Raw genomic sequence first — 14985 nt, 5'->3', positions numbered from 1 at the left:
TTCAGTACAATTTTCCATTGTTACAACCTCTCGATACATCACAGCATCATCTGCAAAAAGCCTCAGTGAACTTCCGATGTCATCCACCAGGTCATTTATGTATATTGTGAATAGCAATGGTCCTATGACACTCCCCTGCGGCACACCTCAAATCACTCTTACTTCGGAAGACTTCTCTCCATTGAGAATGACATGCTGCGTTCTGTTATCTAGGAACTCCTCAATCCAATCACACAGTTGGTCTGATAGTCCACATGCTCTTAGTTTGTTCATTAAACGACTGTGGGGAACTGTATCGAACGCCTTGCGGAAGTCAAGAAACACGGCATCTACCTGTGAACCCGTGTCTATGGCCTCTGAGTCTCGTGGACGAATAGCGCGAGCTGGGTTTCACACGACCGTCTTTTTCGAAACCCATGCTGATTCCTACAGAGTAGATTTCTAGTCTCCAGAAGAGTCATCATACTCAAACATAATACATGTTCCAAAATTCTACAACTGATCGACGTTAGAGATATAGGTCTATAGTTCTGCACATCTGTTCGACGTCCCTTCTTGAAAACGGGGATGACCTGTGCTCTTTTCCAATCCTTTGGAATGCTACGCTCTTTTAGAGACCTACGGTACACTGCTGCAAGAAGGGGGGCAAGTTCCGTCGCGTACTCTGTGTAAAATCGAACTGGTATCCCATCAGGTCCAGCGGCCTTTCCTCTTTTGTTTTTCTGACCTGTTCTGCACCCTGGAGCATCTCCTCACAATGGAACTACTATACATGAAAAGAGAGCAGTGCCTGCTTAACTGCCCATAAAGCCCTTTACCTAAGTGTACTAAGGGATGCCCATCACTACAGTCTGGAACCGCACGACCGCTATGGTTGCAGGTTCGAATCCTGCCTCGGGCTTGGATGTGTGTGATGTCCTTAGGTTAGTTAGGTTTAAGTCGTTCTAAGTTCTAGGGGACTGATGACCTTAGAAGTTAAGTCCCATAGTGCTCAGAGCCATTTGAACCATTTTTGATGCCCATCAGATGCACTTGTGTGGGGGAATAAAGCAGTGGCCATGCACCATCATGTTCATTTGGATTGGAGACAGCCTCGGGAGAATGGTATTGGGCAGCCTATGACACAGATAGTGTTGATGTCTGGTAAATCAGATTTATAGCATTGTGTAGGTGGCGCTTCTTTTACTCAGCACTCTTTCCTTAGACTGACATTTTGCTGGTTGAGATGCTCTGGTACTTAGCTGTTGTAGAGTTTACCACTTGTCCACTTGAATAGTTAGAACTAGGAGGTGCAGAACATATTTAGCAAAGTTGTTGTAGAAGCTAAGTGAAGAGTGGAATTTTAATCTAGGAGGTGCACATAGGTCTTGAGGTATAATCAATGTCATTGCAGATTGAGACTTTAAAAAAATAACATGATAGCCCCCAGAATGTGCACATATGTACATTGCAGATTAGTGTCTGTTACACTTTAGCTATGAGCAGAATAGCTGCCACTGTACTACCCATAGCATTCATAGAACCTTGCTTGTTCATCATAATTCTACTGAATGTTGTATCATTAGCAGACAAGATTGTTAACTGTACTACTGTCGTATGGTCATATGCCTTTTGTTTCCATGTACATCTAACACTGAGCGCTCCAGCTCACAACATATTACCTCCATTTGCTCCCCTCCTGTTTCCATCAGATAGTTCAGTTTCAGAACTACTTTACCTTTCTGAATTATTCTTCCCATACCAACCACTGTCTCCTTCCATCATCTTTCTATTCTGTAAAACATCTTTGTTGAACTGTATGATGTTCCAAACCACTGATCTGAACACAGAGCAACTTCCTGTTACAAATACTCCCACTGTCCCACTTGTCTCATGTAACCTCACTGACCCTAACACAGGTAAATCTGATATTATTAAAACAAAATGTGGAATCGTAAATGCTGTGCATGAACTAACTTGTGTTCACTGCACAGATTTTTGTATGGGAATGACCAACATAGAACTGAGTGAGCACATGAATGGACACAAAATAGCTGTCCTCCTTGTGGCACCCAGTAGCCAATTAGTGTCCTTACTCTATAGCAGTTGTTCACAACCTTTTTCAACTTAACATCCTCTTGTTGTTCAGGCACCTTCCAGAGTAACATTCCATTGTGCACTTAACTTCTGTTACAACATTGTTAATCACACCATGTGGTGGGACCATAGTACGTTGAAGTAGACAATTCATCATCAGCTGACTGACAATGTTTCTTCATGACCAACACAAATGCTGAGCAAATATGTGTTGTCACAGAAAACTGCATGCCAACATGCTTATACTTTTGCTGGATGTGTCCTGTAACCTAATAAAAAGGACCTTGTTACATGTGTAACAGTTTTAGCCAGTAGAATTTGTTCTCCCCAACAAGAGTGCTCCCAACTTTGAGAAATGGGTTCTGGATTCTCAACAGATACTTATCTTTCATGGGCTGCCTGGTCTTAACTCATACTGCATCTTTCCCCATTTCCTTTTGTGAACTGTTCTCATGTGCAGTTTCATGCTCTCTATTTCTGTTTGTATTTTCACCCTGTCAGGCTATCAGTTTTTGTCCTGCTCTGAGACAATTTGTTAAATCTTCTTTCCTTTATTAATTTGTTTTTTATTCTTCTCTTTCTTTTTATCCTCACACCCTCCCTATCAAATTTCTTGTGAGTTTCCTTAAAAGCCATGTGGTTTGAGGTGCCATGTCACGGATTGTGCAGCCCCTCCTGCTGGAGGTTTGAGTCCTCCCTCGGGCTTGGATGTGTGTGTTGTTCTCAGCATAAGTTATTTTAAGTAGTGTGTAAGTCTAGGGACCGAAGACCTCAGCAGTTTGGTCCCTTAGGAATTCACACACATTTGAATATTTTTTTTCCTTAAAAATGTTGTGTTTGCATCCTGTACTTTTAAGCAGCTTTTGTCTTGGACCTATCAGTTGTGTACAACTTCTAACTGCCACTCTTTCAGGTCCTTTTTACGCCATTATATCTTTTCTGTCACATTGAGACTTTTCCTTATTCCTTTATCTGTTTCCTTTCTCCTTCTGATGAACATTCTTAATTTTCAAAATGTTAGTGATTTAACATTGTTTTCAGAATGAGATTTTCACTCTGCAGCAGAGTGTGTGCTGATATGAAACTTCCTGGCAGATTAAAACTGTGTGCCGAACAGGGACTTGAACTTGGGACCCCGAGTTTGAGTCTCGGTTCGGCACACAGCTTTAATCAGCCAGGAAGTAACATTGTTTTCTCTATGTGATTTTCTAGAGACATTGTGCTAAATGAAAATAGCAATACATTTTTGTTGATGTCATCATTTGCTAAATTTTTACTGTACAGTTAATTGATTTCTGTTCTTATCCTTTAAAACAGAACTTTTGTGGTAGACTTTCTTGCTCTGGCTTGCTGCAAAGGCTTCTTCATAAAATAAATTTTTATTGTTTTGATTGGTTCCCTTTAAATTTGAGCTCCATATTACTGTAGTCACTCACATACAAATTGGGGATGTTTATAGGTTTTTCAGTTGGACAATGAACTGTTAACTGACAATGCACTTTTTCTTTCTTCTGACCAGGATTACACACTGTTTATTAATTTGTATTATCTCAGCTGAGTTAATGTAATGTAATTTGTGATCAGTCCAGTTATTCAAAAGTATTCAAGAGGTTTGATGCATGGGCTGTTATATAGCACTTTGATTTGACTATACATGTTTACAGAAACTGGTGAATTGCCATGGCTGCATGACATAAAGGTTCCAGAAATTCCTTTGCCTCAGCAGGATAAAGATTGTCGAGTTTCATCAGAAACACAGTGTGAGACCAGGACAAAAGCCTTTGAAGACTGTATTACTAATTCTGCCATAACTACAGATATACAGTACGAGAAGAAAGAAAAGAAGTATGAAAGGGAAACACATTCTGATAGCGTTACTTCAAAAAAGAAGGGGAAGAGGAAATCTGGAAGTGATTCTGATACTAGTAATGAAGCTTATACACATCACAGGAAAAAAAGGAGACACAAGGAGCATCACACAGAAAAAAATTATTTTCGAAAAAAGAAGAAGAAAAAGTTGAAACGAAGGTACACAATTTATTATTGTTATTAACAGTAGTAGAGTTGGTGGTGGTGATGTATGTGTGCTGCTATTATTAGTTGTATTCGTACTGATGCTGTGTATATTGGGACCCTGTTATTCCAGTTACAGGAAGAGCATTAATATGCCAAATTTTTATACACTTAGGTCCAATTCTTTCATTTACTTCTCATTTACCTTTCCTTCCATATGTTCTTGTTCAAATCACAGTTCCTTTTTTGTGACAGACTCTCAGTCCCAGCTTCAACTTCTCACCACATCTTCTGTTCACAGGAATTTATCATGACAATGATTCTGAATTTACACTGTTTTAAGATACATTACATATGCTATGTGGTATGAGAGATATGCGTGGTGTGTACCTTGTATTTGGAAAAACTAATACCAAGGAATACGTATTTATTGTTTAATAATTGATTATAGAGTTTTTGTTGAATGAGAACTTTATAATTTAAATGGTTCTATAGTTGTTATAACTTTAATTTTGGATTGAATGTCTCTTATTTTTATGTCTTTTGTTATATATATTTCTTCTTTGGTGATTTATTATAGAGAGGATTATATATCAGGCAAAAAGAATATAAATCGTTTTATTATTATTGTTTTAATATTTATTCTTTCTATAGGTTTTTTAATTATTAGTTCTAATTTGATTAAAATTTTGTTAGGATGAGATGGTTTGGGTTTGGTTTCTTATTGTTTAGTTATTTATTACCAAAATGTAAAATCTTATAGTGCTGGTATATTAACTGCACTTTCTAATCGTATTGGTGATGTTGCTATTTTAATTTCTATTGCTTGAATATTAAATTTTGGTGGTTGGAATTATATTTATTATTATGATTTCATTTCTAACTCTTTTGAAATAAAGCTTATTACTATATTAATTGTTTTGGCAGCTGTAACTAAGAGAGCTCAAATTCCCTTTTCTTCTTGACTTCCTGCTGCTATGGCTGCTCCTACTCCTGTTTCTGCTTTAGTTCATTCTTCTACTCTTGTTACTGCTGGAGTTTATTTATTAATTCGTTTCAGACCAATATTAGATACCTATAATTGTGGTTGATTTTTACTTTTAATTGGTTGTATAACTATATTTATGGCTGGATTGGGTGCTAATTTTGAATTTGATTTAAAGAAGATTATTGCTCTTTCTACTTTAAGACAACTTGGTTTAATAATAAGAATTTTGGCTATAGGTTATCCAAAACATGCATTTTTTCATTTATTAGCCCATGCTTTATTTAAGGCATTATTATTTATGTGTGCAGGTTCAATAATTCATAATTTAAAGGATTCTCAGGATATTCATTTTATAGGCTCAATTGTTAATTTTATACCTTTAACTTCTGTTTGTTTTAATGTTTCTAGTTTATCTTTGTGTGGTATACCTTTTTTGGCAGGGTTTTATTCAAAGGACTTGATTCTTGAAATGGTTTGTTTAAGATGAATTAAATGTTTGTGGAGCATCTGAATATGACAGTGGCCTAATTTTGGAGTGCATGGGAACATGTATTCAAGGTTCCATTCAACCATGTCTGACCACCAGAAGGGAGAATCAGCTTACTGTGCCTCAAACACATTGTAGTCCCTTCACTTCTGCAACTTCCATCTCCAAACACGTAATGGACTCCCTGCAATATTCTGTGCCATTATACTGTAATGGAAGGGTAGATGAAAAAATCATGTAGTGAGTAAACTCCTCTAGGTGCTAATTTCAAAGTAGTGTTTGAAAAAGTAGCTTTACAATCAAGCATAAAGAGCTTAATTATCAATAATGCCACTGAGTGACCTTATCTAATATGAAGGGAGTGACAACAAATAACAATGACACGCAGTAGCTTATGTCACAGTGTGGGTTTTCAGGTAATTCAGACACCCAACCTTAAACAATTTACTGCAATATGCACCAGTTAATTAACAAGTAACTCTGTTTAATATGAACTACCAAACCTACAACAAGGCATGGTAATCCACTGAACACAGCAACTGAACAGTCATATCGTTGCACCCACTGACCAATGTGTTTGCACACGAGGTACATGATATCTACCGTGTGTAGTCAACATGCCCACTCACATCCCAGAAAACACATGCACACAGCTTTGTACTAGTTAATAAGCAACTAATGCATCTGCCATAGAAAATTACCAGGTACACTATGTGATCAAAAGTATCTGGACACCTGGCTGAGAATGACTTACAAGTTCATGGCGTCCTCCATCGGTAATGCTGGAATTCAATATAGTGTTGGCCCACCCTTAGCCTTGATGACAGTTTCCTCTCTTCCAGGCATACATTCAATTAGGTGCTGGAAGGTTTCCTGGGGAATGGCAGCCCATTCTTCATGGAGTGCTGCACTGAGGACAGGTATCGATGTCGGCGGTGAGGCCTGGCATGAAGTCGGTGTTCCAAAACATTCCAAAGGTGTTCTGTAGGATTCAGGTCAGGACTCTGTGCAGGCCAGTCTGCTTATGAGCAGCTGCTCAACCATGAAATCCAAGTTTTCTCACTTCCTGCCTAACTATCATAGTACTTGCAGTGGATCCTGATGCAGTTTGGAATTCCTGTGTGATGGTCTTTATGAATGTCTGCCCATTACACATTAAGACCCTCTTCAACTGTCAGCGGTCTTTGTCAGTCAACAGGAGAGGTCGGCCTGTAAGCTGTTGTGCTGTATGTGTCCCTTCAAGTTTCCACTTCACTATCACATTGGAAACAGTGGACCTAGGGATGTTTAGGAGTGTGGAAATCTTGCGTACAGATGTATAACACAGGTGACATCCAATCACCTGAGCACGTTCGAAGTTTGTGAGTTCCATGGAGTGCCCCATTCTGCTCTCATGATGTCTAATGAATACTGAAGACGCTGATATGGAATACCTGGCAGTAGGTGGCAGCACAATGCACCTAATGTGAAAAACGTATTTTTGTGGGGGTGTCTGGATACTTTTGATCACATAGTGTATCAGTTACTTGCTAACACAGTGGGATTGTAAGCAGACAAACGATTCCTTTAAAGTTGGGTGTAATACTCGTGACTACAATACAACTACAGGCAAACCAAGGCTTGTATTAACTTTAAGACGTGTACTGATTCAAATATTGAAAACCTTTGTACACGGTATACACATGTCGGCAACAGACTCCTTTAAAATTTATTCTTTTTATAGAGATAGAGATAGACATACATACACACATACACACACACACACACACACACACACACACACACACACACACACACACACAAAATCTGAGATGTAATACATAATTCGTTGCTATTCAGTAATACACTCGCTGTGCTTATCAGCAATTACATATTTTAATGTCAGACTGTTTCTACCTAAGAATCTCTTTAGGACATTACTAGACTCAGTGCTGTCACTATCTTTAATCTTACTACCGTAAAGCTTACATTCTATAACTCTTGATTATGAACCTTATCACCATTCTCTGATTTAAGTAGTTTTTAAAATCATTTATAATCTCATTGTGTTGTACTTATTTTTCCTTCTTCTTTTTCTTGGTGTTTTTATTTTTTTTTATTTATAAGTTGAGGACTTATGTCTGTTGCTGAGAACAGTAGAGCTCAATGATTATTAAAACGGGGGACTCAGTTTTCATTTTTTTCACCTTGTTTTCTTTGTAGCCTTTTTTCTTCAACAACAATATAATTGCACATGCGTGATTCAGTTCCTACGAAATTAGACCCACACAAATTGGTAACGTAAAAAAAGGAAAAAAAAGAAAGCTAAGTGACACCACCAATTTGATCCTTAATTTAAATTAATCAAAAATTGAGCCTCTTAAGGTGTTGACATATTGCAAACTTAGTATAATCCCTGCCTGGAAAGAAAAAAGATCATTTGCCACATCAATACAAAGCAGTAGTAGCTAGTTCCTCTTTAGTTTAACTCTACTAAAATAGTTCCTGTAATGTCCAGTGTACACCTCTAAATCCAAATTTCACATCTTCTGTGTGTATTTCAGTATAAGATTCTGGTTCACTACCTTTCTGTTTAACAAGTATCGAGATCCATTTCTATCAATACAGTGAGCTTGCGGCTCACTCACAATTACAAATTAACACAGATCCTGCAGTGGCACAATTACGCAGTGCGTGCAGCTTTAACACAACAAATTGCACTCACTAATCGGCCAACCACTCAATATATGTACTGCTAACAATAGAAATGGATCACTGTTTACAGTACACAATGAATCAGTCCAATACTCGAAATTGCCCAACAACATTTCTACTATAAATTAATCGTTAATTTCTGCTCACTGTAGAAAACTTTTCAACATTTGACAGCCCACAAAATAATTCCCTCTTAAGTAGTTTTCCAAATACTTACTACATATTATTTAACACAGTACAAAACTACTGGAGGAGGGTGTGTAGGTGGTGACCATTGAGCATCTCAGCCAGACTCCAATCCATCACTGGCATAAAGCTGTAGGAACTCAAGAAGTTTGTAAAGGCGTTTTCCGTGTAGGATACCATGACATACTTCTTCATTCGAACCTTGAACATGTAGATGAGATGTTCTGTCCTGCCTTTAGATTGGGTTAGAAGAATGAGCAGATATGTGGTGAATGCCTTGACAAGCACACAAATCATGGAAGGTCTCAGGCACAAACTGTGGATCTTTACCTGTCACAAGAATATAAAAAGCATAGAAAAAACTTTGGAGAGGACCTGAATCGTAGGTCAGGGGATAAAATATGGAAATTTTGAGGAAACATTGACAACCAACAACCAGTAAGAATGTAGGAAGGGTTCTGTCAAATCAACAGGATTGTATTCCCACAAACGCTGCACGTTGCGGGCCACAGAGAGAGCATAGCCCATTGTGCTGGCTGTTGAGCAGCACACCGAGAGCAGGCCATGACAAGAAGTACAGTGTCACCATTGATGCCGTACGAAAACGCATGCTGACGGGTCAATAGCTTGGTAAGAGATCCCAGTGAGCCTGATGTAGGAGCTGAGGCACATGCTGCCTAGGCCACAGTCCAATCCTTAGCTAAGAGAACAACACTGTCAAATACCGAAAGGCAGTGATGGAAGGGAAAATAGTTACACAAAGGATCAGAAGACATGCCTGGAGGCCCGCCAGGCCAAACCTCCTGAATGAGGTGAGCAACTTGCTGCAAAACCAGATTGGTAGTGACAGCAGCTGCAGTCTGAGAGCCTAATAGGGAACCCTTCCACTGTATATTGCTCACCAGCATCTAATTGAAAACAAAGGAAATCATCCTGATCAAGAGTAAGATCTGGTCCCATCGGAAGTTGGGTCAGGGCATTGGCATTGGCATGCTGTGCGGTAGGCCGAAAATGTATTTCATAATTGCGGCAAGATAGAAACAAGGCCCAATGCTGGAGACAATGTGTGCTGCTTCGACTGGCAACAAAGTAGGAGAATTAAAGAACAAAACCAAGGGTTTTTGGTCAGCAGAAAGGTGGAACTTAGACTTACACAAGAACACAATAAACTTTTTGAGGGCATAGGTGATAGCAAGCACTTCCTTTTCTACTAGATAGTAGCATTGCTGAGTGGAGTTGAGTGTTTTTGACATGTAAGGTACCGGACATTAAGAACCATCCTCATATTGATGTGTGCAAATGGGCCTGAATCTATATGGAGAGGTGTCTGTGACCAAAACCAAGTGGTGATAGGGATGGAAAGTAGCCAGACAAGGAGCAGAATATAATTTTGATTTCAAAAGCATGAATGCATGCTCACAGGCTGGTGTTCACTGAAAAGCAACATTCATATATACCATCTTGTGGAGGGGATGGGCCAGTGCGGCCACAATGGAATAAATTTTTGATAGTAAGCAATTTTAATCAAATATACTTGGAGTTCTTTGACATTTGTAAGGCAAGGCAGTGTCACGACCACGGCGCTGTAACGACTTAAAGGCATAACACTGTCCTGAGAAACCTCAGACCCCAAATACAAAATGGATGGCTGAAAAAAGTGTTACTTGGCCAAGTTGCATTTCAACCTTGCGATGTAAGACCATGAACAAAGTGTGTAAGTTAGATAAAAGCTTCTCTATGGATGCACCCTTTATGACCATGTTATAGAGATAGTTGATACACCCTGGAACGGACATTGTCAGTTGCTCCTATAAATGTTGAAAAATTACTAGGGTGCTGATGTTGGTACGGCCCGAAGGGTTTGGTAACCACAACAATCCATTTAGAATCCTCATCCAACAGAACCTGTAAATAGGCTTTAGATAAGTCAGGTTTGGAGAAAATCTGACCCCCTGCGAATGTAGCCAATAAATCATTCAGACAGGGCAACGGTTAGGTGTCAGTGATACATTGAGCATTAACTAAAACTTTAAAGTTGCTGCAGAGGCGAAGCTGACCAATCGGTTTTTTTACAGTCATGGGGAGGGTAGACCACTCACACTCACTCAATGTAATAGGCTGTATTACATGCTACTATGTGCCTGCACAATTCCACTTTCACTCGATCATGCAAAGCAACTGGAATAGGGCTGCAAAATTAGTGCCACAACCTAAAACATTTGAGAGAAGCAATGAGAACTCAGAACACAGAGAATCTAACTGCTAGTAATGGCCTGGTTGGAAACGAGGTGCACCACGTCCAAAATGGAAAAACCAAAAGCACTGGAACCATCCAGATGAAACAAATTTGCAGTGTCAGCATCATCCACTACCAGAAAAGTCAAGCAACATACCATGGCTTTATACATAGCGGAGGCCATAAATTGCCCCTAAATTGGAATATGCTACTTGTTGTAACACCAAACATTGAGTAACAGGAACCAGAGCTTGAGATCCCAAATCCACATAAGTTTGAGAGTTCATTAAAGTTGCAGCTGCACCCTTCTCCACTTGTAGTTCGAGCACTTGGTCCATCACTTGTACTTTGATCAACAGTTTGTTATGATTTGACAGCACTGGAGGCACAAAATTAACATCCATGTACATATACTTCTTTTCTACAGTTGTTGCAAGCCACTCAGTACTTAGTGCAAGTTACCCTTTCATGTTGCATGAAACGGTATGAGCAAGATGGGAGCACTGAGCATTGGCATTGCTGTGGTTTGTTATTTTGTTGTTGTTTGCCACAATGCTGCCCAGTGTGGTGTGGAGGCCATGTTTGTACGGCTACCACATCATCCTCCTGACTAGCATTGACTGATGCGCAATAATTGTGAACAGGAACTGGTGTGGCGATGTCACATCAGGATTCAATCTGATCATCAGCAGCATGAGATACCTTGAAAGACTAAGCAATATTTAACACTTCAGCCAAAGATGGATTCTCGCTTTGTAGTGCGTGTTGATGCACCTCCTTGGCAGCAGCAAACCGAATCATGGTGTCGAGAACCATAAAATCAGCTTAGGAATCATGATGAACATCAGAAAGAAACTTATGTTTGTGACTGAGTCTTTGGAGTTCAGCTGTCCAAGCCCAGTGGGCTTGTTGGGACTATTTATGACAATGATAGAGTTCTACATGTGCTGCAATGACACTGCATTGCTTTATGGTGATCATTTGACAACAACCTACACATTTCACCAAACAAAAGTGACACTGGCTTGTGGAGAGGGATTATCTGGCACAACAACTCTGAGCAGAAATCATAGAAAGGAACAAAGCTGTAGACATGTTTGCATCAGTGATACCACAGTCAAGGAAATGTTGCCAAAGCTGCTTCTTGTAAGACTCTCACTCTTTGGCTGCGTTATCATGAGTGGAAAAGTGTGGTGGGTACGCTGACGGAAGGGGAGCCTGCATAGACAGTGTGGCCGACAAGTTCATGATGGCAACAATAGGAGCCTGCTTCTGCTTGAGGAGAGATTTGAGCAATGCCTCCATTGCCAGAAGAACCTAAGTAACAGCCAACAGACTGAGCATGCGGAAGTGAACACCACACTCATCCTCAGTTGTATCGTAATTTAAGGTGCAAGCAACGGTACAGCCACAGTGAACCAAAGTTTATTCTTCTTCCATATACAAGCAAACAACAGCTAAGAACATAGACACAAACATACAAACAATCCATGTACAGACACAAGCAGTTGCTGACAGTAACTAAGAACACAATATGAGTGTAAATGCCTACTGCACTGTGCTTATTAAGAGGAGGGTTGTGATAGATGTGGTGGGTGCTGTGTCATATGCACAAGTCACGTGGCCCACCAGAGATGGCCTCTGGCGGCTGTCCTGCACAGATGTCATTGTCAGAATATTTGAAGCATAGTGTGCTGGTGGCTTGGTGCGACGGTGTGCATCCCAAGTATTACATACAGGGTTATAGCACATTTTATAAGCAAGAATGTGCTGTACTGACCACTGGGAGACAGTGTAATAAAGTTATCACATGCACAACACTGCTAACATCCACACAGCTAATACAATTTGCTGCCAAGTAAAGCACAGTCACATTGAACTGAGTTGTGCTTTGCCTACATCTGTCACTGATATCGTGCTTTGTTCTACCTTCCTGTCTCTCTGTGGGTGTTTCTTTGGACTGTTTTACTTGGTGGCCATTTCAACTGTGGTGTGACAATAGACTTCCTTGGAGGATTTTTAGGTTGGCTATCCATTATGTACACAGCACACAGCATTTAAGCACAAACTAGTCTTGTACTTGGGAGTTGTGCAAAGCTTGCTTAAAAAATGTATACTACACCAGAAAGATGTACATAAATGATGAGGACTCAAAACTTAGTGTGTGTGCTTGGACAGCAGACTAAGTTGCAGTTAATGTGGATCTGAATTCTTGAAAGTATGGCAGCAACTAAAACTTCAAATGGAACAAAAAGTGCAGCAACATACATAATTACAAGCCGTCCTGAAGCTACAAGATAAGCAGACTGTAAAAGAACAGCCTGTAATGCAGTGGCGCATCATGCCAGCAGAACAACCGCTGCCACTGTTTGCACCATTTCATCCAGAAGTTACTTCCTCCTACAGACATTTGCATCTTCACTTCCAGGCTAGTAATATGACTGACATTGCTCATCAGAGTGCTTTTTGTGGTTAACATGTCGAAATTGCACACTCTTACTAACCCTGTGTCCATGGAATCATTGGAGATCCATAGCATGCTTTCTTTCCAATACAAGCAAGAAACTTTTTGCTACTAGGCTAGCATTCTTTTATTGCAACCAGAAATTGAATCAGTCACATGCTGCATGGGCAGTTGATGTCATAGGTCTATCCCACACATTTTAAACTCAAATGTGAAAATGAAACTTGAAAAAAAATCCCATGTTGAGTCATTAGTGCAAATCAACAGTCTTTTTACAACATGATCATTTTTGAAATATTGCACTTCCATCCTCAAGCACCAGTTACACTTAACAAGCATAGTCTATGCAGTACATGTACATGTAACAAAGATTGTTTGTACATATACATTGCCATATGTAGGTGAGCCGTGAGGACGGTATTGTAGTAGTCAGAAATTGATCACATTGTAAATTAACCACCACCATTAAAGTGAAATGGAACTTTTTGATTTGTGAAAGCATTAAACTTATTGACGCATTGGTATTTCTCCTTCATACTATTGAAAATACTTGTTTTCTTGTTGTAGAAGCAGAGATGAGAGTCCAGTATGTGCGATTCCCAGCCAAGAAAAAACTGAAGATTTTTATGAGGATAAATGTCCAAACAAGGGATTCTTAAAAGTTGATACACTTTACAAACCAGCAGTCCCAGTGTGAGATTTCAATCATTATTTTAGTTCACATTATGCTGACTTTTAAAGAAAGTTTCACATAATTGCATAATAAAGAATGTAATGTATTTCATATTTCAGTTATAAGTGCAACCACCATAAAGCACTGGGAAAACTACCATCCCGTAAAGCAAAAAAGAGAAATTATCGCTATTATCTTTACTGTCTTGATGAAGAGAATTCCCAAGCAGAAAATTGGAAGGGGGTATCATCATGTGAGAAACAAGAGAGTGAAATCATGAGCAAAACAGAGGAATACAATGTTGCTTTAACGAAGAATCCAAATGATGTTGACATGTGGATTCAGTATGTCAATTACCAGGTAAATTTCTTTCTTGGGTTACCTGTAATAATAGCGTTTATTACTTCCTTTTTGGGTTTTGGTTTATTTTTTATGCAGATCTCTTCACAATTTGTGGCCTTATCCATTATATATGTCCTGTCTTGCTTGTGGCTTTCCTATGCATCTGCTAAAGATCTGATGACAGTGTTGATAAGGCACTATGAAATGGCTGCTACTTCTATTAAAACCAGTGAATAGAAATCAGAAAATTCAGTCTTACATTTACAGAAGATTTATAATTATCTGATGATTCTTTGTCAATGCATCCATCACACATAATTCTGCTATGGTTGAGTGGTTGCCTTCCTCTTATTTTATGTATTGTGATCTTCTTGGATATTACGTGGTAAAAAATAGAAGTCTCATCTTTGTTTTGTGTGAAGTATTAATCAAGATTTTTCATGTGTTTGTTGTTTATGGGCTCCGTATTTTGTGTGTGTGTGCGTTTTTTTTTTTTGGGTGGGGGAGATGAATGTGTTTGTGCACACATATGTGCTGCATATATAATGTGAAAGATTTAGTTTCATTTGTTGAAAAACATCATTGTCTCCATTGTGCATTGTTGGAACATCAGATGTGATGTAAATATTTTGTACAGTTTGTAATTGTGTGTGGAGAAGCTAACCTAAAAGATCTGCCCTGGTGGTATTCCACTTAACCTGAAGATGGTATTGCAAGCATATATTCACTCAGTATATTTCTGCGGCATATAATCTGTGGCAGCACAGCTAAAGTCTAAAATATATTGATTTTTACAATATGTATTTCATAGATCCACTGGCGCGTG

The 14985-nt window shown here is 39.1% G+C and overlaps 1 protein-coding gene across 1 annotated transcript in view; it reads left to right on the top strand.

The window, feature by feature from the left end:
• Positions 1-14985, top strand: part of LOC126412412 (nuclear exosome regulator NRDE2) — a 160695-nt gene that overhangs the window by 13058 nt on the left and 132652 nt on the right. The window contains exons 2-4 of the mRNA XM_050081997.1: positions 3741-4104; positions 13712-13837; positions 13937-14177. Of these exons, the coding sequence (XP_049937954.1) occupies positions 3741-4104; positions 13712-13837; positions 13937-14177 (731 nt within the window). The remainder of the gene's footprint in view (positions 1-3740; positions 4105-13711; positions 13838-13936; positions 14178-14985) is intronic.

The sequence above is a fragment of the Schistocerca serialis genome, chromosome 7, assembly GCF_023864345.2.
Source record: "Schistocerca serialis cubense isolate TAMUIC-IGC-003099 chromosome 7, iqSchSeri2.2, whole genome shotgun sequence".
NCBI lineage: Eukaryota > Metazoa > Arthropoda > Insecta > Orthoptera > Acrididae > Schistocerca > Schistocerca serialis.
The sequence above is the reverse complement of the archived record's forward strand: the minus strand, read 5'-3'. Positions and strand labels throughout refer to the sequence as shown.